Below are 19,592 nucleotides of genomic sequence, written 5' to 3' on the forward strand. Positions count from 1 at the left end.
AGCTCCTGTGGCTAAAAACCCGAGGGTGGAGAGAACTTGCAAAGGAGCAGGTAGAGCACAATTCCTCAAAGTCTGCCTTTGTAAAGCCAGCCCCAGTTCAGTACACAGCTCCAAGAGCGATAGCCTTTGGAAATCTAAATCTACTTACAAGCCAGTCATCATCATGGGACAAGAAATCAGTATGATTTTGTGCTTTCTTCTAAGTTCTCCATTTTTGATATCTTCTAACAACACTGAAGCAGCCATGGTGTAGTTGGAATATTTTGGCCATTCCATGCACCATTATATTGTTGCAGATTGATTATAATCAAGTACTTTAAATTTGTAAACAATATGTAAACCGAATCTAAAAAAGAAAGGGGACCACAAAAACAGTAGCACTGCGTTGACGCTGGGTGCCGTCCATTTACAAAACCAAGCAGAAACATGTATACATGTGGTCTGAGGCTGCTGTGAAAATGTGCATGGAATTAAGTTTAGTTTTTATACATCTCGACATTAGTGTGGAAATGGGCATGCACAACATTTTTGTCGTGTGCACAGTTTATACATGAGGCCCCAGGTCACCATGGATTAATCAGTCTAAGTTTATATTAAGTTGGTATATAATTTTAAAGTTAATGTTATAATAAACAGCATTAATTACAAATACAATACAATAAAACTGTGTAGTAAACTGCAATAATTACCTTAGTAAAGTACATAGCTAAGATGTAAACGCTTCAGTACCTGGCAAGTAGGCTAATCAACTGAGCAGTATATCAGAGTCAGATTAGGATAGTGGGCCACTGGGAAATAATCAGTAATCAATAATGAATACCTTACTGGGATTTGTGCTTTAACGTGATTTATAGATATGTATGCTCTGTATTTGCTCTCTTTTTTCAAATAGACATATTTAGTATACTTTTGTACTTATTTTACCCATGAACAGCATGGAAAGAAAACACAATGTTGACTGATGTAGTTCAATACAAACAATACAAAGCACAATAATACAGATTCAACTGCAACTTAAAGGAGTAAGGAAGAAATATCATACAAGAATTGTTGCAAGTACTGTACTCAAGTTGAAAGTGCTAAAAAAAACCCAAAAAAACTAGATGAGCTGGTAGAGATAGAGGTGTATAAATTACATTGAGAAAATTGGTATCCAATGAAAAATAGATAAAAAAAAGAAACCTGTGATATGGATATTTGTAACTGGGAGCTTTTTAAAAACAGTAAATATTCACTACATTCTCACTCAGTACCTACCCATTGCTTCTGCTGTCCAGGATACCTATCTTCATAGATTACATTTTTAAAAATCAAGCCACAGAGAGACATCTGAAAGGCATGTAGTGTTCTTTGTGGACCACTCTACCCTTACCAAAGTGCATCAGGGATTCTTTGCTAATGATGTGCTACTTTCTTTACATTCTACAGCTGTTTGCTCTTAAGAATTCAAGCCATTATTAATAGTCAAGCTAAGTGTAATTTCCTTTTCTGGTGCTTACATGTCTTTTCATCACTGATTTTGGATTATGTGTATGAGTATGATTTTCAGATAAAAGGATATGTATAAAGGAGCCATTACTGTGGGAGCATGTGACTCTTATATAATGCAGTAAGGAGATGATGCCAGTAAAACAAGAAATTATATATATATATATGTATATATATATACAAACATATACTGTATATACATATATACTTGAGGCAGCAGAAGACATGTCATTGAATTACCTAAGTATAGTATATAGTATGGCAAAAAAAATTAAATGGCATGTAATTAAAAATTTCTTAAAAGCCCCAATGCTAGACTAGAAAAGGACACAAGGATGAAGCCTTATAGTTGATCTCACAAGTACTTACTTCCCATGCTTGCCCCTATATAGACTAATGTGAGCACCAGTCTAGCTAAACATGCTTCTAAAGGGCACACAAACACATCACTGAGATAGGAAAAGAGAAATTGCAAAAGCACAAAATACATTGGTGCACAAAATAAGTGTTCTGTATTCTGAATATGCAGGAAGATTTAAAACTTCCACAAGAAAATGAAGTGACACCAGCCAGCAAATTTCAAAAATTAGTGCCAAAATAAACAGGAGTCTGGCTACCTAAAATTACTGGAACACTAGTGATCTCAATCCCAGGCTTCATATACAGTGTGAAAATAACTTTCATGACCACACACCTGCAGTGGGCTGGAGCCATGGCCAGGGTTTGATTCCTACCTTGCGCCCTGTGTTGGCTGGGATTGGCTCCAGCAGACCCCCGTGACCCTGTAGTTAGGATATAGCGGGTTGGATAATGGATGGATTAATGACCACACACACAAAAGTATGTGAGCATACCCAGCATGTGATGTAATTACTGTGCAACTATTTTGGATCATTGAAAGAATGGAAGATCTCCTACTAAATAAAATAACATGAAAAATAAAGGAACTACATAGGTAATAAAATGGCACAAAAATTATACTTTGAATGTTTCAGGACCTGGGAGCAGGATAACTGTTGTTATACAGTTTGTTTTGCTCATAAACATGGCTTGGTATGTTACAGTAAATCTATATACAGTCAGTGTAAAAGGGATAGTAAAATTATGTCTAGTAGATTCAGCTATTAATGGGTGAAATATAACACTTCAATTGTCTGGCACCTTGTCCGTGTATTGTTCCTGCCTTGCATTCAGTGCTTGCTGGGGTAGGCTGCAGCTTCTCTGCTGCCTTGCACTGGATAAGCAGGTTTAGAAGATGGCTAGATGGTTGGTCATGTGTCGTTTGAATTATTTTACCTAACAATTATTCAGTATTTAGTTTACTGCAGTATGCTTGGAACATTATTATTTCATATGGGATTGTATACTTAATCTGCAAAAGGAGGAGTAAAGAGTGAGGATTTAGTTGGCACCATCTATAGTTGCTTTATGTTTTACTTAATTTAATATATGGGTTGGCTTTGGTTTTGTGCCCAAAATGTGTCTGACTAGAGCTGAGGCATTATGCTAGGTTTAGGGATTTGCTGAATATAAGCTGAGTGATATTTTGGACTTGGCTTATGTCCAATATCTCTTCTGTTTTTACAGTTTCTGAGTGATTGCAGTTTCTTTTTCTCTCCCCCTCTGGCATTTTTTTAATGTTTTTGTTTTTCAAAGTTTATTTCAAAATGTATATCAAGCATGTTCCCCTCTGTGTCAGCTTACACAATTCCTTCTACACTGGTCAAGTTCAAAAAGGTGGCATCACGCAGGCAGCATATTAAACTGTTCATAAATGCAATACAGCTCCAGTTTCTCCTTGTAACCTTTTGTATGTTTCTTTCTTTTACTGTACAGTTTTATCATTTAGCAGAGTGGTTATATGTAGTATAAATGATTTATAGTGTGTTAAAGTATCATCTTTAATGTTTTGGCCGATATATTTTACAAGAGTATTCAACATGCTGCCATTAAGTGGCTTTTCAGAATTGGCGTATGTCTGATTCTTGATGTACTTGTGAGAGGAGTCAATGTAAAATCAATGTCTGACAGAAAAATGAAAAGGTCTGTTCCGTGAACTGTGCAGCATTTCATTGGTAAGCATATGTGCCATTTCTAGAAATGTAAGAAATTACATGTGGTGTTAAAGGACAAAATAAGGCACAGGAGTAAAGACAAAGTCAAATATACAGGGGAAAGCTAAAAGGCAAAAAAGATAGGGTAATCCATCAAATATTTATTTCTTCAACATTGCAGCATGTTGTAGTGTTGAGGTAAGAATTGATCTTGAACATTCTGTATTTAATCACAGCTTTCAAAAAAATTTTACTGCAGAATAGGAGGCAGTTTATGATTGCCATTGCCATGTGGCTGATGGAAGTCTTGGTACATATATGGGAGGCATTTATTACAAGCAGAAGCAATCAGTTCCTAAGTAGTGCTTTCAGTGTCAACGAATGCACCCTAAAATTAATGTATATGGTGTAGAACTACTGACATAACGGAACACATGGGCCGAGAATCATATTTCAGGGAGTGCTTTGCAAGACAAAATAAAAATCAAGGTCACACTTGCTAAGAAGTGGAAAACTAAGCTCTAATTATTTCTTTCTAGGGCTAACCAATTTTTCTACAAAATCAAACAGGATAAAGTACACTAAATTAAAGCAAGTTCCTTTACTACTACAGTAATGTTGCATTAGTCCTAAAAGTTTCAGTTTGGTATTGATGCTAGTTTTTGGACCTTAGTACTCATACCAAAAATGCACCGAAGGAAATAACAGATAACTCCCCCCTCTCCATGTCTCATACCTGCTTCATTCCTTCAGGCCCCATATACGGATGCCTTGCCACCTCCCTTGTACACAGCACTGCACTCCACAAAGCATTAAAAGGACCCTCCACTTTGGAGTCTCTAGCATGTTTACATAAATACATACCTTTGAAAGTGGGCTCCCCCTTAGTGAATCGAGATAAATGTAATAAATATATTAAAGTGAACAGCAGGGGGTTGGGGGGGGTTATGCCCCCCTTGGAGTTCCGTCCACACTTATAAGTGACTGAGCACAAGGTGCTTGAAAACTACTGTTTACTTTTTTTCATTCCGTCAGCCTGCAAGCACGGGTGCCTCCCTTGTGCACTGTACTTTGTAAAACAATAACAGAAGAACGTGTGTTTCGGGTCTCCAGAGCTTTTATATTAATGTATACTTTAGAAACCTGGGGATTCCCCTTGGTAATTCAAGTAAAATTTTGAATCAAAGACTATACCCATTTGGTGTTCCGAGGTAGCTAATAAACGCCTGAACATGAGGTGCTTAAAAATTAACATTTATTTTATTTTAATGAAATCCTTGTACTGTACTGCTTTAAAAATGTAGCTTTTCAGTACTTTTGCAATACCAGTATAAGACACAACCCTGTACTCTACTGCAATTTCTATTACACTGCATATTATGCTAAGTAATGTAAGCGAGGACAGTTTCCTAACAACCAAGCAAACGGGTAAACCAAATTATAAAACTCATGACATACATTCTGTCTAGTCTTGCCACGGTTGTATTGCAGCTTTATTCAAAAGCCTATTTCAGTGGTGCATGATGGCACATATGTTTCTCAGATTTGACAGATATGTGTAGAAAATGAAACAGTTTGCTGGTAAACAGGCAACAACAAGTAACTAAACAAGATAAGGAGGGATTATAATAATTCAATCACAAAATAATTGGTTTCTGTAAATTTTGATAAGGAAAACTAAATATCCTGGAATCAAATCAGTATAAAGCAATTAAATAAATGTTGATGGTAGTAAATTAACAACGAAAATGAATATGCAACACAGAAAAGTTTGCACCAATATTATTATGGAATGACAATATTATTTTTGATGTGAAAATAAGCGCATTGGTTTTGTCTGAAATGTACTCTTAGATACCGATGGAAAGCTGCAAAAATATCAGAACAACAACCCAAAATCATACATTTATGTCAACCCCATTATATTGTGCAGTATCTATGGGATATACCTCTGAGAAGGGAGGTTTGATGAGGAAGTGTATTTGATGGACCATTGCACAACATGTAAAAATTTGAACAATTCTGTATTTTTGTGTTTTGAGTATTTTGTTGATATTGTTGCTGGTAACATTGCAACATTGGAGCCATATGCAGGTGTGAAAGTGACCAGATAGTGACTTACTTATAAACAGACTATATCTGATCATCTGAAGAAAGTAAACATACTGGTGGCTTCTTTATATATCCTCATTCCTCCATCTAACGACTTGAAGACAATTTCGAGACTGAACTGGTCACTTCCTCAAGGTTCTAAAAATCCATATATTTTTGCATGAAAAATACAGTAAAGACAGCAAACCTTATAAATGGAGACATGAAATATTTATATTTATTTGTAAGTTGTCATTTATGTACTGTGACAGCATTTTTGAAAGGAAGTGGAATCAGGAGGTAAGACAGAGAAGTCAGAATTCATGCAGGGGTCTTACCCGGGAAGGCAATAATTAAATAACAAAGCTCGGGACATGTCATCAGAATTATGGATTAACACCTGAACAGAAGGTCTTGAGCCAAAAAGGGTACACATAACCAGAGCCACGAAACACAAGATGTAAATTGTAATTAGAGGACAGAAAAAAAGTCATAACCAGTAATTTCAAAGACTATAATGACACCAAGGTTTTTCTTTCACAAATCCAAATTTTGGATGATTTTTATAAAGAGAAATTTTATACAATAGTACAATACAAAAGTAGGTTTACAGTGAGTATGTGAACACAGTCTATTCTTGTATTATTATTTGTTTATTAATTATTGTATAATTTATTTGTATTATTTGTCTTCTTATTTCTTTTCTTATAATTAGACTGTTAGCATTTTTTCTTATAAATGATTTCACCAGTTCAGAGTTTACATTTTGAAATGTAGTGGATATCGTTCATGGCAGGGGTCTCCAACTCCAGTCCTGGGGGCTCATGTATAAACGGTGCATATGCACACGAATGCGTACGAATGTTTCCACACTCAAATCGCGATGTATAAAATCTAAACTTGACGTAAAGCCACACACATTTCCACAGTACCTCATACCCTGGCGTACACAAGTTCTCCGCTCGGTTTTGCAGACTTGCGGCACACAGTGTCAAAGCAGTGCTACTGTTCCTGTTTTGTTACACTTTCTTTTTCAGATCCACATCCCTGACGCGGCTTTATAAATACACTGAAATTAACCCTATATTGTTTATTAGTTTAATGCATCTGATTGTAATTAACGAGTAACAATATAATGGTCCACAGAATGGTCAAACTATTCTAAATACAATAGCTGCTTTATTGTTGTTACTCTCACTGCACCTTCTTCTTCTTCTTTCAGCTGCTCCCATTAGGGGTTGCCACAGCAGATAATCTTTTTCCATATTACTCTCACTGCACCACCCAGAGTATTTATATCACTGTATCTGAGTGGGGAATAAAAGATCTACAGAAGCTGAGAAAGAGAATTATCGGTATACAACATCAAGCACACACTGCCTCAGCCATGCTGTCTATTGAACTGCTCTCACATGGCAAACATTTCAAAGCCTTTCCTGTACGGACCTCGTGGTTCAGAAACAATTTCCTCCCAAGAACTATAAACGTACTCAATCAGTCCATCAAGTGCTCCTTGTAGAACTGTTTGTACTTATAAGTACAATTACCTCACTTTAAACTAGCACTACAGTTATAATATTGCACAACCTGAGCCACTTTATAAAGCGCATATTTACATATGATGACAATATCATTTTTAAAATGAAATGCAGCAAAATATGTTTATTATATTATACAAATAAAACTTTAACTTCATTTAAATAATCTATATTGTTAATAATTAAACATGCCAGGACACGGTGCTGCAGCGCTAGCTAGCTAGGAGCTTGTGCTCTGTTCACGGATTGTTCCTGCCTCGTGCTGTATTCTTGCTTGTGCTGGCGTGACACTAGATAGATAGATGGATAGAATAATTAAACACATACTATGAAGATATTTCAATGTTCCTTAAAAGTTTTGAAGAATCGGTGTTCTAAGCTTACAGATAGCGTAACATCTATTACAGAGCTGATTGTGTAGCGATTGGGTATTTAGAGAAAGAAAAGTAAGGACAAGAATTAGAGGTTAGTACATTTGAAAGAGACAGTACTGCTACAATAAAGTATTTCATCGAAGGTCACGTATGGCGCAGCAAGCATCTTGCGTGAGACATGAACAATCACTGCGCCACCATGTTCCCATGTTTAATAACATGATTTAACTTCTGTCATCATGAAAATTATATCATGTATACATCTTAATATTTTAATTATTCAGAGAGCTGTAATATCATGAATGTAATGGTTTCTGTGTCTTGTCGGAGGAAGAGAAAGCCCGGAAGCACGTAGTGATTCACACACATAGAGCACATAGAAGATCAAATACAAAACAAAGCATTTAACATGCTACTTTAGTTACAATGGGATTTGAGAAACTAGTAAATTAAATGATTTTAAGATGAAGTTTATGATGCTCTACTTTAATGACAAAATAAACTACGTGATTAAAGTGGAAATTTCGAGATTAAAGATGGCATTTCCTACTTTTTTTCCCACTGTGTGCCTATTTTTTTTGTCTGTACCCTAATTAGCTTTCATATGACACTCAGAAGGTGGGCTATGACTCGCCTTTTTACGGCGACTTTGATATCTGACAACTTTTTTATTTCAGGCACTGTGGGACTTTATGAACTTGAGCTTTCGAGTTTCTCCGACACTCTGTCACTTGATTAACTTCCTTTTGTTGATTATGTCACTGTTTAAACCAACAAATAGTATTTTTTCCTTTGCCTCCACTTGGTATTCGCTGAAATTCTTCTATTTTCCACTGTGCTTTTCCCATTGTCTTTTCACAGAAGGCTGAGCTTAAGGGCTGTTTATATTGATTTGCATATTCAAATATTCAAATTCTGGGAAGAGTTGGGGTGGGACAGCAGGCGCTTGCACATGCGTTACTTTTCATGCTGACCGGGATTTATGTAGCGGAAGAACGTGGAAGTTTGCGTATGCACAGATTTATGCATCTGGATTTTTCTGTGCGTATGCACATTCCCGCTTTTGTGCTTACGCCATGTTATAGTGTGAGTTCTACACATGGCATTATACATGAGGCCCCTGGAGAGCTACTGTGACTGTAGGTTTCCATTCTAACCCTTTTCTTAATTAGTGACCAGATTTTGCTGCTAATTAACTCTTTGTCTTAATTTTAATTGATGCACAACTTAAAACTCATGCCCCTTAATTATTTCTTTTTTCCTTAATTAGCAACCAAACAATATTAAGACACAAAATGAACCAACACATAAAAAACAAACTGCATCCACCACACAATAACTGAAAATAAAGAAAGGTGAAAGCCTCAGTAATGTTGACCTGCTCAGGTCCACAAATATTTTGACAGCGATCTTAAAAAACAAAATGAACAGTTTTGGAAATGCCTGCCATGGCAGAATGAGCACCATGGAATTAAATAACGGGTTTAATTAGCAACGAGAATTGGCTTCAAATTAAGAAACTGAATGAAGTGAAGTTGGTTGGAGTTTGAGACTCCAACTTAGTTGATGAACTGTTCGCCCACTTCACATCAAATTTATGTTTAGGTGCAGTTTAAGGAAAAAAAGAGTCAATTCAGCGGTCTGAGTCTCAAGAAAAGTCAATTAAAATAAGGGGAAATAGTTAAATAGCAGCAAAATCTGGTCACTAATTAAAAAAGAGTTAGAATGAAAACTTGCAGCCACTGTAGCTCTCCAGGACTGCAGTTGGAGACCCCTGCTTTATAGCAAATGTTTAAAGCAACTTTGAATTGATTGTTTTATCTATCTGTGATTAAGTTGTTTTGTATAATGAACAAGTCTTCTCCATAATTTAAACTAATAATAATTTTGTACTCTCTATACTTTGAAATGTTATTATTTTAAATCTTGGATGGCATACATAGCATTTGTTCAGATGTCAGCAATTGCCAGGTTGGTTGGCGACATACAGGGGTGTCAACTAAGAAGTATGCAATACTCGTTGCCAACATATTGCTACCAGTTCTAATATAAAATCACATTTAACTAGCACTCTAATGCCTGAAAATGCCCTGTCCCTGAAATTACGACAAGTGTTGTTTTAAGAGTATGCTAACTATACTTTGGCATTATATTATTGAGCAGCATATACCTTTTGTGTTTGCCCCACTTTGTACAACGTTGTTATTGCAAGTGGTATTGTGACACAGAATATGGTTTTAGATGTTCTTTCTGAAGCAGCTGTTGTGTGGATTCCTAATATTTCTGAATCATGCAGTGTGTTCTTTTTGCCCTGACAATGGGATTATCTCATGCTTGTGAAACTTTGCATCAGTGGGTTACATGGAATTTATAAAAGAGGTGTTTAGCAATGTTCAGGACTGCAACTTGCAGTTATTTTTTAGCCTACTGTATTTTTGAATTACACGCTAGAATGAAGTCCTTATTAAGATGTAGTCCTTCGTAAAAACAAAATAGCAACTGCATGTAAAATAATGCAACATGATGGACTAAATTGTTAACTGTGACACATTTTATTTTGAACTTCAAATAAAGGCAAATGTACCATTAAAGCAGTTGGCACATTTTTGGTTTTGACAGTACGCACAATTTTGTTTTTGGTGAATGTTTTTTGTTATGTCCAAAAATACAAAAGTTAATTTCACATAACCTGTCAGGTCAGTTCAGTTATATTGAGGTATAAGACTGCACACCTGTCCACACATACATAATAGAAACTCAGAAGGAATTCCTTTTCCTAGTGAATTAGGTTTGCCAGCCAGATCAGCAATAGTGCAGGCAAAACAAATTAAACATTTATCCCAATTTGGTCCCTCTTTAAAATTGGGGAGCAGATGATGAGAAATGATGAGTTTGTATACGATTGTGAACCTGAGATGGAGTGGCATTCTGACTAGGTTTCTTTCTGTTCTCTGCCCAGTGTGATGGAGTAAAGCACTGCCCTCCAGTAACACTAAGTTGGGCGAGTGGTTTAGAACATAAATAGAAGAATAGATGGTCCAACCAATTTTTTACAGAAAACTCAACTTTCAATGAGAGTAGATTAAATCAGCTCTTTGGACATCTTAAAAATGTTGATTCAGCTATATTAAAAAAATAGATGAATTAGAAATGGTGCTGTGCTGCTATGAATGGCCTGTTTGTATTTAGCACAGTAGATAGAAGAGACCTGGATAGGAAATATTACAGAAATAACACATATATAATGAGAAACCAAAAAGGTACATTTTCAAATACAATTTGAACATTATGATTGAAAGACCAGATTGAGGAGCAACAAAACCAGATAAGCAAATTCTGCCTTAAAGGCAGTGGTCATGGGTGTTTTGTGGTCTTATACAGGCTAAGCAGTATCAACAAATATTTAGAGCACTTGTAGTTTATACTTTCATAAATTAATAGCAGGATGTGATTCTGGAAAGTAAAACTGGCAGAGGTAAATTAATAGCAGGATGTGATTCTGGAAAATAAAACTGGCAGAGGATGGTATAAAAGATATACACAACCTTTCAGAATTAAGCAAAATAGGAACAAGCATAAGGTTAAAGAGATAGCAATAATATGAGGTTTTAAAATATCCGGTATACAGTGTATTCCTAGAGCAACATCCTCAAATTAATGAATTACTGGTGTTTCTGTACAAAACGGTTTACACGCTAATAACTTCTTACATCCTAAAAATACACAAGATGTGAAAACTGCAACTGCTGAATTTGTGTGCTCTGCCTTCTTACATTTTGTATTTCTATTTGTTCTTCTCTTCCAGAAACTTGCAGTAAGAACTTGCCCTGTTGGGAACACCAAACCCATTTCCCTTATCAAGCCACCTAACCAGAGCTTAACAATTTCAGTGGTACCAGCAAAGACTCCTGTATCCATGGTTACTGCACATATTAATGGACAGAAGGCAGCCAGTGCTGAGCCACCACAGACAGCACCAATCAACTTGCAGACAGCAAATAAGATGATGGGAAGTGGCCTGAACTCCATGGGAAGGAGAGTTGCTGAGATATCAAGTTCACAGGTATGGGCTGTAATTGTTGGGCTTTCATGACAGCTTTGAAAATGTCCATTTCCTTCTTTAGCCAACTTTGAACTCAGCAGAGTTAGATAGTGACGAGTGACAATGTAATTCCAAGGAAACAGACAAATTTTAAAATATATTAAATATATAATACATAGTAATTGTAAGTTATTATAATATGTATAAGCCTAGCTTTATATAATTATCTGAAATTGTGTTTCCATTTATAACTTCACGAAGGATCTGTACACTTTAATCTTGCATGCTATCTGCTACATGTGACGCTGCTGCTAATGCACCTCACAGCAATATACATGGAAAAGTACTGTTTTGCAGGAGCCACACAAGGCCGTAAGTCTGAGATCGACATCTGTAAAGGACACAGCACACATCTCTGTTTATACTGCACCACCTAAACCCTTAGGAGTGATGGATGAACTTGTAAATTGATAGTTTTCCAGTTAAGATAGGAAAGGTGCTTAATGAAGAAAGTAAGCTCTCCTCGAAGAATTTCTTAAAGGCCAGCAGTCACAATTAGTCCTAGTTGTGCCTTCTGGTTTAATGATGAACTGTCCTTTCAGATTGTTATGGGTTGTCATTGGCCACTATTGTTTTCATCTGTACAAGTAGTCTAATAGTCAGCTTTTTAAGTTTTATTTTCTGGAATATTCAGTCATGTTAGTAATGCTAGTACTGAAAGTGACATCCAGCTATTGGTACGCTTCTCCCATTTCAGACCATTATGGGTTTTGAAATGATACTTTTAAATGGAAAATGGTGGATTGCTATTGGTTTTACTTAATGAAGTGCACTGCAATAGGATGAGAAGACTTGATACATGAAAATGGCCTTGTGTTCATTCTGAAGCAATAGATTACAAGACAACGGATTTGGCAAACGCTGTGTACCCAGACCCATTATCCAAACTTGCTCTTATACTGAGTATTTGCATTTTTGTCTGTGGGCACCAGTCAATATGAATTCCCAACATAAAATCAAAGAAATCCCAATGTTATTTTTAAGAACAACTTAAAAAAAAAAAATGATATCAAAATAATTTAAACTATTAAAGAATGGCAGTGATGCTGACAAACTTATTAGCCAAGCCCTAGATTGACGAGATAGTTCATTACAAAATGTCACTGCTGCTATGAGCAGACATCCTACACTCCATCAAATAAGCTAATATTTAGGGAATAAACCTTTTTGCTCAGATGCCAGTTTAGAGTTCACTGAATAACTAATCAAACCAGTCATACTCCTAAAAGGTTGTCTATCAATCAAAAAAATCACCTGCTAATTTTTTTGTGACTCCACAGGTATATATTTTTTCTGTAAATTACTTGTTTCCCCTCACTAAAATAGTATTAATGGAAAATTCTAGCAGACTGATTGGATGGGCATGGCCCCCTGATGCTGTCCCACAATGATGGGACTATGTCTATCAACTCTTTGAGCCATAAATCACTGCAGAGGGTGATCACACCAGGCAGAGCAGCAATGCAAATCACAGTACCCTTGACAACAGCTGGCATCTAATATAGTGGCAGCTGAATATTTGTTGGCAGCAAGCATTGACCGCACTGGGGAGTGGGCAGTCATGGAGTGAAACCTTTTTTTTCACAATATGTTGGTGTTAAGACAACAAATATACAGACTAAAATATCAAAAATACCATTATCTAAGCAAAAGCAGAAGATTTGTAAATAGCAAATTACAAGGTTCAGTGCATCACAAAAGTAGCTCTTAAAAAATGACTCCACTGCTGTACTCAGCAAAATTTGGAATCTGAAATATCTCTCTTCAGTTTGTTTAGATCAGGCTGGCCACAGGTATTTTGTCAGTCTTTTGTCAAACTGTATTGTATTGAGAAGACAGAATCTGTGAGACTACCGTCAGAGTACATTGGACTTGACACAGCATGATTTGTGGTTAAACTGTTTATGACATCAAGCCACAGAGTAGCCACAAATTATCATTATTACTTTAAAATGTAACTCTTGTTAATGCTTATTTTGAAAACCAACAACTATTTATTGTTGTTTAACACTTTTTGATTGTAACATGGCTTAAAGTGTTGACTGAAAGATCAGATGCAAAACAGTTAACAGTATACAAAGTCAAACACATACAATAGTAGTCCATTTGTAATATACAACATGTGTTCAAGATCTAAAGAAGAAGGAAACAATAATGTTACCGTTACATGACCCTTGCAGCAAAACAAACGCCTATGGGCCCATATTTCCAGCTGGCCATTTAATCCCTTTCTGGGAATTCACAATACACAGGCTAAACTGTCCAGGCAAGTTTCCAAGACTACAGCAGTGACATGTGAAGTGATGGAGCAAGTCTGACTGTGGGATGAATTTGTAATGAGGCCATTTTGACCCAGTTGTTGTGATGCTATTTCCCATTGTTAGGACAAGTTACTTGGATCAAGAGACAGTGAAAGATGGTACAATGTAATTAAAGCCAGTGGACTTGATAGGGTTCACTTTAAAAAGTATATAAATAAAAAATGCACTATCTGGATAGTATTCACATATTATATCTGAACATGTCATTATCTACAGTAATTCTGTTTATTAGCAGAATTTAATATTACCCTGCATTTATGATTGCAGACCTTGCTGTGTATTATAGGCATTAATAAGTTCAACAAAGGATAAAGGAAACAAACAACCAACAGCCTTGTAGGTATGCAAAAGTTTGAAACAGGAAGATCTTAAGTCAACTGGTAATTAATGAAAAGACAAATTCCACTGAAATTTTTTTTTCTTACTGCTGCTTTTTTTTAATAATAATATAACAGGGAAGGATTTTTAGCTGTCTGTCAAGTTTTATTAACTCTTCTCCATTAAAAAAAGTTAATTTGCTCAGTTGCCTTGAACAGAAAGGAAGCAAACAAAATTGGACTAAGCCTAGTTCATGTTTTGTTTCCAGCAGGATTTTTCAGATATTTCATCGAATAAACAGAAAATGTAGGGCACATGTAGTTGCTGCTCTCTGAGTGCTAAGTGGAGTTTGTGCTGATCTGGTAGTGTTATAATTTGCTTTTGTTTTAAATTCTTTATTACATTTTTCATGGATTTTGTTTAAAAGAAGTTTTGTTTTTTTTTTTTTTGGTTTAAACACTTGTTCAAGTCTTCCTTTGAAACATAAAGTTTTAATAAGCGTGCTGCTGTTTTATTACAGTAACGACAACGCTGCTATGCTCAAATGACATTAGGTGACCTCAGTGATAATTAGGTGTAAAGGTGAGCACAAATGCTTCCTAGTCATCTGAACTTGTAGATATAAACCTTTGTTGTAGCAAATATAATTTTCTTCGGTAAAGACCCTGAGCTTTGATCTATTTGACTTTGATTTTCGGAATTACTTTTATGCTTGACGACAGATTTTTTTTTTATTTTTGGTTAATGAACTTTGCATGAGTTTTGATTATGTTTCTTCTCACAATTCTTTTTCATAAAAATCTCACTCATCTCTCTTTGTAGTTTGCCACTGGTGACTTCTTGCTGATTAAAAGTATGTACTGTACTTGAAGCTCAGTTTCGCCTGCAAGCAGTTTTTAAGCATTTGCTTTCATTGTTTAGAGTGGATTATTTTGGGCAGTACTCTTTTCTATGTAAAATGGAATGGCAAGCACTCACTGACCAGGAAACTTTGATCCCATAATAAATTGTTCTGTATATAGCAATATCAGAAAATATGTCAGAAATCAGTTTTCAGTGCATGCAAGTAGAAAATAGAACATTTGGCACCACAAAGAGTTTCCTCCATACAGAATATTATGTGTGAATAAATGTACACATACCATTCTCCTATACGTGATGCTAATAGATTACAAGCAATGTCTCATTTAGAGTCTTTGTTTGGGATGGGATAATATGTGATTCCAGATTCTCGTTTCTGATGGCTTATGTGTGTATTTATTTTACTTACGTTTTTTCGGTTTCATACAGGATATGAAATTTCCTTATTAATGTGATATAACAACGATACATAGTTGTCAGTTTTGATAATAAGTTAATGCCATCAAGTTTTCTGTCTGTAGATAGGCCTGGTGTACCATTCTCTACTTAAGTTTGCTCTGTGTTCAGCTTTTTTTTTCATCTGCTCCTATTTCTCTCGTTCCTGACCATTGTCTGACATTGTCATCCTTTTCCTTCATCTTGATCTTCTACACAGGAATCTCCTCTGAGTGACTTATTTCATCAGGTTATAGTCCTCCTCAGAACATCCTCCAATTCATATTTAATTACTATTCTTGACTGCCAGGATGAATCCACACTCTTCTATTATCTGCTATAGAACATAATCCATTTGTTTTCTTTAAAAAAAAAAAAATATTCTTCACTCTTCGCACAACCCCATTTTGAGAGTTTCCATTCTGTTTATATTTTCTTTTCTTGTTCTAATCTACTAAAAGAACTATTTTGATCTTAAGTATGTACAGGTATCTTTGGAAAAGAATATGAATATATTTAAATATATTTAGCGTTGACAGAGTTGTATTGTTTTTTACTGTTTTCCATTCATTCAAAGATTGCCTCCCCCCCCATGTTTAACACTAATTTTCAAATGTCTACCTTTTATTTTCACTCTTAGAAATATTGTTTCAATATTATTTCATGTATGTATTGAGAATGTAAAAAAGGTGTTTGGAAACTTTAAAGCATTTTAAACCTTTTCAGTAATGTGTAATGGATTATGGTAGGAGAAATATCCATGTCTCACAAATAATAAGAAGTCATATCAGTTTTCATATAAGCCTAGTGTAAATAACTGGAAAGGCTGAAATACTGTAGTAATCACTGCAAAAATTATATACTTTTCTTAAAGTGAGCTAATTGTTTCTATGATTTTTTGCACAACTGATGCACAAAATATAATGTTATATGCAGCATATAATAAATCGGCTAACTCTATTTCTTGAAATTTTGCAAGGTGATGCATTAAGTAATAATTAAATAATAATGTGATAAAGCCTCACCAGTCTGTTTTTCTGTAAGCATTTTCTCTTTTCTCAGCAGCATCTCCAGCTGCTATAAGTATGCATCCTTTGAGCTCAACTCTCTCTGATTACGCCTGAGTGTTTAAGACAGTGATACAGTTCTTTCAATGTTTGATGACCCCTGGCCAGCTTTTTCTGATTTAGAGTTATTTTGTTCCCTCCTTTACTATTTGTTGTTTTTACAGCAACTTACAGTCTTTCAGTCTGTGTCCATAGCAGCTCTTGCTGCTCATCTATATTTCATCACTAATATATGTCCCTTGTACCTTTAATATCTCCAGACTTGAAAAGTCCTTTGTGTCCATAATTATCTGAGGTGCATTATATTCTAAAAACTAGCTCTTACCAAAGAGTGATGGACTTTTCCAAGTAAACATTACTGTTTATCATCTTCCTGTTTAGTATTGTTAATATTGCTTCAGTGTATATACTTATTTCATTATGAGCTGTCCAAATAACATTATGTGCAGATTTAATGGTTTATTATCATTGAGATTTTGATGCCTTGTGTCTGCTTGGCTATGAGGTTGTCAGACATTTCTGCTGCATTTGAATGGCAACAATTTTCTTGACTATATCAGAAAGGGTAGGAGTCTAATTGTGGTTAAATTTTATCAACACAATATTTTTGTAAATTAACTATTAATAGTGAAACTGTAGAAAGTTGCCTTATTGCAAAATGTAAGTCAGGGGTTATGTTTTTATTTAATATTGCACTATAATAATAAATATATACCATATACTTACACAGTATACATATAGTATATGGTAACAAGTATGGTATATGCAGAGGTGAGTAGTAACGAGTTACATTTACTCCGTTACATTTACATGAGTAACTTTTTAAAAAAAATGTTACTTCTAAGAGTAGTTTTAATGCACCATATTTTTTACTTTTACTTGAGTACATTTGTGAAGAGGAAACGCTACTCTTACTCTGCTACATTGGGCAACACTCAACTAGTTACTTTGTTCCATTTATACATTACGCTATATTTTTGCCAGAGAGAAGTCGCCAGTGGATCTACTGCATGACTGTTTCACCAATCAGACGTAGCCATGTAGTCACATGAACACACACAAACTTCCTGTGTCTGCAGCCTGCGAGAGACTTTTTAGTCATGATGGGCTCCTGTTCACTGCTAAACGGTCACAGCTTCACTACAAGAACCTTGAGAAGCTTAACCATCACTTCACTGAGTGAAGAACAAGCACATTTTAACCAAACATGCACAGACAGTCATGGTAAAGTGAGACTTCTTGTACGTGCACAAGCTACCTTGTTCTAATATTATTTTCTATCAGCTGTGCTATTTGGAGGGAAAGTGTGTGACGATGCCAGTCCCCTACAGACTCCCTCTTCCCACATGGGACTCTGCTGAACCCACACCATCGATAGTTATGACCGAGAGAGCTGACATATGAGAATAATTCACTGATGAGGCCAGAGCATGGTGAAAAAAGTGCTTTTATAAAAAATTATTATTAAATGGTGCAGTTTTCTAAAAAAACAGTACATATATAAATCCATAAAAATCATTGTGAAAAGGATAAAAAAATCAATAAATAAATCCGAGGTAAAAATGCAGACTAACTCCTCCTGATTTCAGCCCACTTCCTTCTCATTCTCCTGGCTCACCCATAGCTCGCGTAGCCGGTGAAGACTCAGCAGTCACAAGCTCCTTTCGGCTGACCTCCATCTTGATTCTTTTCTTTTCTCCTTTTCTTTGATTTTCCCCCTTCTTTTTTTGTGCTGACCCGTATATATACACTCCCGTCTCCGTGGGCCTTAATCGCACGCCACAGGAAGCCAGTGAAGCATTTTTCTATTTTTTTTTTTTAAGCCACGGACCCACTACACCTCAAAGTGAATATAAAGTATTATACTGTCAGTGTACAGTATATCTTGTCACTGTAAGTAGTTTCCACTGTTCAAACATACATGTTACCTACTGTAGGTAATTGCTTCAAAAGCTTTGTTGTGAAAAACTGAAATTTGGAACTTTGTGTTATTTCTACATCTTTATTTTGTAAAGATGTTATTTATTTTTGCTAATTTTTTTATTTTGTTATTTGGAAATAGCAGAATTTGCATATTATTTTATATTTTTTTCTGTCTTATTACAACATTTGTAAAAAATAAATCAGTTATGTTCAAACAGTTACTCAGTACTTCACCAAATACTTTTTTACTCTTACTTGAGTAATTTTTTTGATGACTACTTTTTACTTCTACTTGAGTAATATTATGGACGGCACGTTGGTGCTGTGGTAGTGCTGCTGCCTTGCTGTTAGGAGGCCCAGGTTCACTTCCCGGGTACTCCCTATGTGGAGTTTGCATGTTCTCCCTGTGTCTGCGTGGGTTTCCTCCGGGCGCTCCGATTTCCTCCCACAGTCCAAAGACATGCAGGTTAGGTGGATTGGCGATTCTAAATTGTCCCTACTGTGCTTGGTGTGTGTGTATGTCCTGCGGTAGGTTGGCGCCCTGCCCGGGATTGTGTCCTGCCTTGCGCCCTGTGTTGGATGGGATTGGCTCCAGCAGACCTCTGTGTTCAGATTCAACGGGTTGGAAAATGGATGGGGTAATATTATTTTGAAGTAACGCTACTCTTATTTGAGTACAATTTTTGGCTACTCTACCCACATCTGGGTATAAGGTAACCAGTAACCAGTATGTGGTTAGGCCATTTTTTATTTTTGTTTAATCAGAAAGCATACTCATGAGTGCTAGCACTTCTTATTCATTTCTGCTAGCTTGTGCACTGTTTTTCTGTTCTTATTTGCTTGCTTTAAAAAAGATGCTCTTGCTGAGTTAATTAAATAAAAAATTGAAATCTTCATTAAGCTACCCATTAGTATTCCTACAGTCAGTCTTTGTTGTATATCATGTTTCAAAATAAGCACAATCACAGAATGTTCTGTAAAGTAATTCATAATGCAACACATGATTAATCAAATAAGCAC

At 35.7% G+C, this 19,592-nt stretch overlaps 1 protein-coding gene across 4 annotated transcripts in view; it reads left to right on the forward strand.

Annotated features, from left to right (window-relative positions):
- The window catches only part of phf21b (PHD finger protein 21B), a 147,354-nt gene that overhangs the window by 67,500 nt on the left and 60,262 nt on the right, over positions 1–19,592 (forward strand). For all 4 annotated transcript variants that reach the window (XM_039770009.1, XM_039770011.1, XM_039770010.1 and 1 more), the window contains one exon: positions 11,351–11,608. In XM_039770009.1, coding sequence (XP_039625943.1) covers positions 11,351–11,608 — 258 coding nt within the window. The remainder of the gene's footprint in view (positions 1–11,350; positions 11,609–19,592) is intronic.

This window comes from Polypterus senegalus, chromosome 11, assembly GCF_016835505.1.
Source record: "Polypterus senegalus isolate Bchr_013 chromosome 11, ASM1683550v1, whole genome shotgun sequence".
Taxonomy (NCBI): Eukaryota; Metazoa; Chordata; class Cladistia; order Polypteriformes; family Polypteridae; genus Polypterus; species Polypterus senegalus.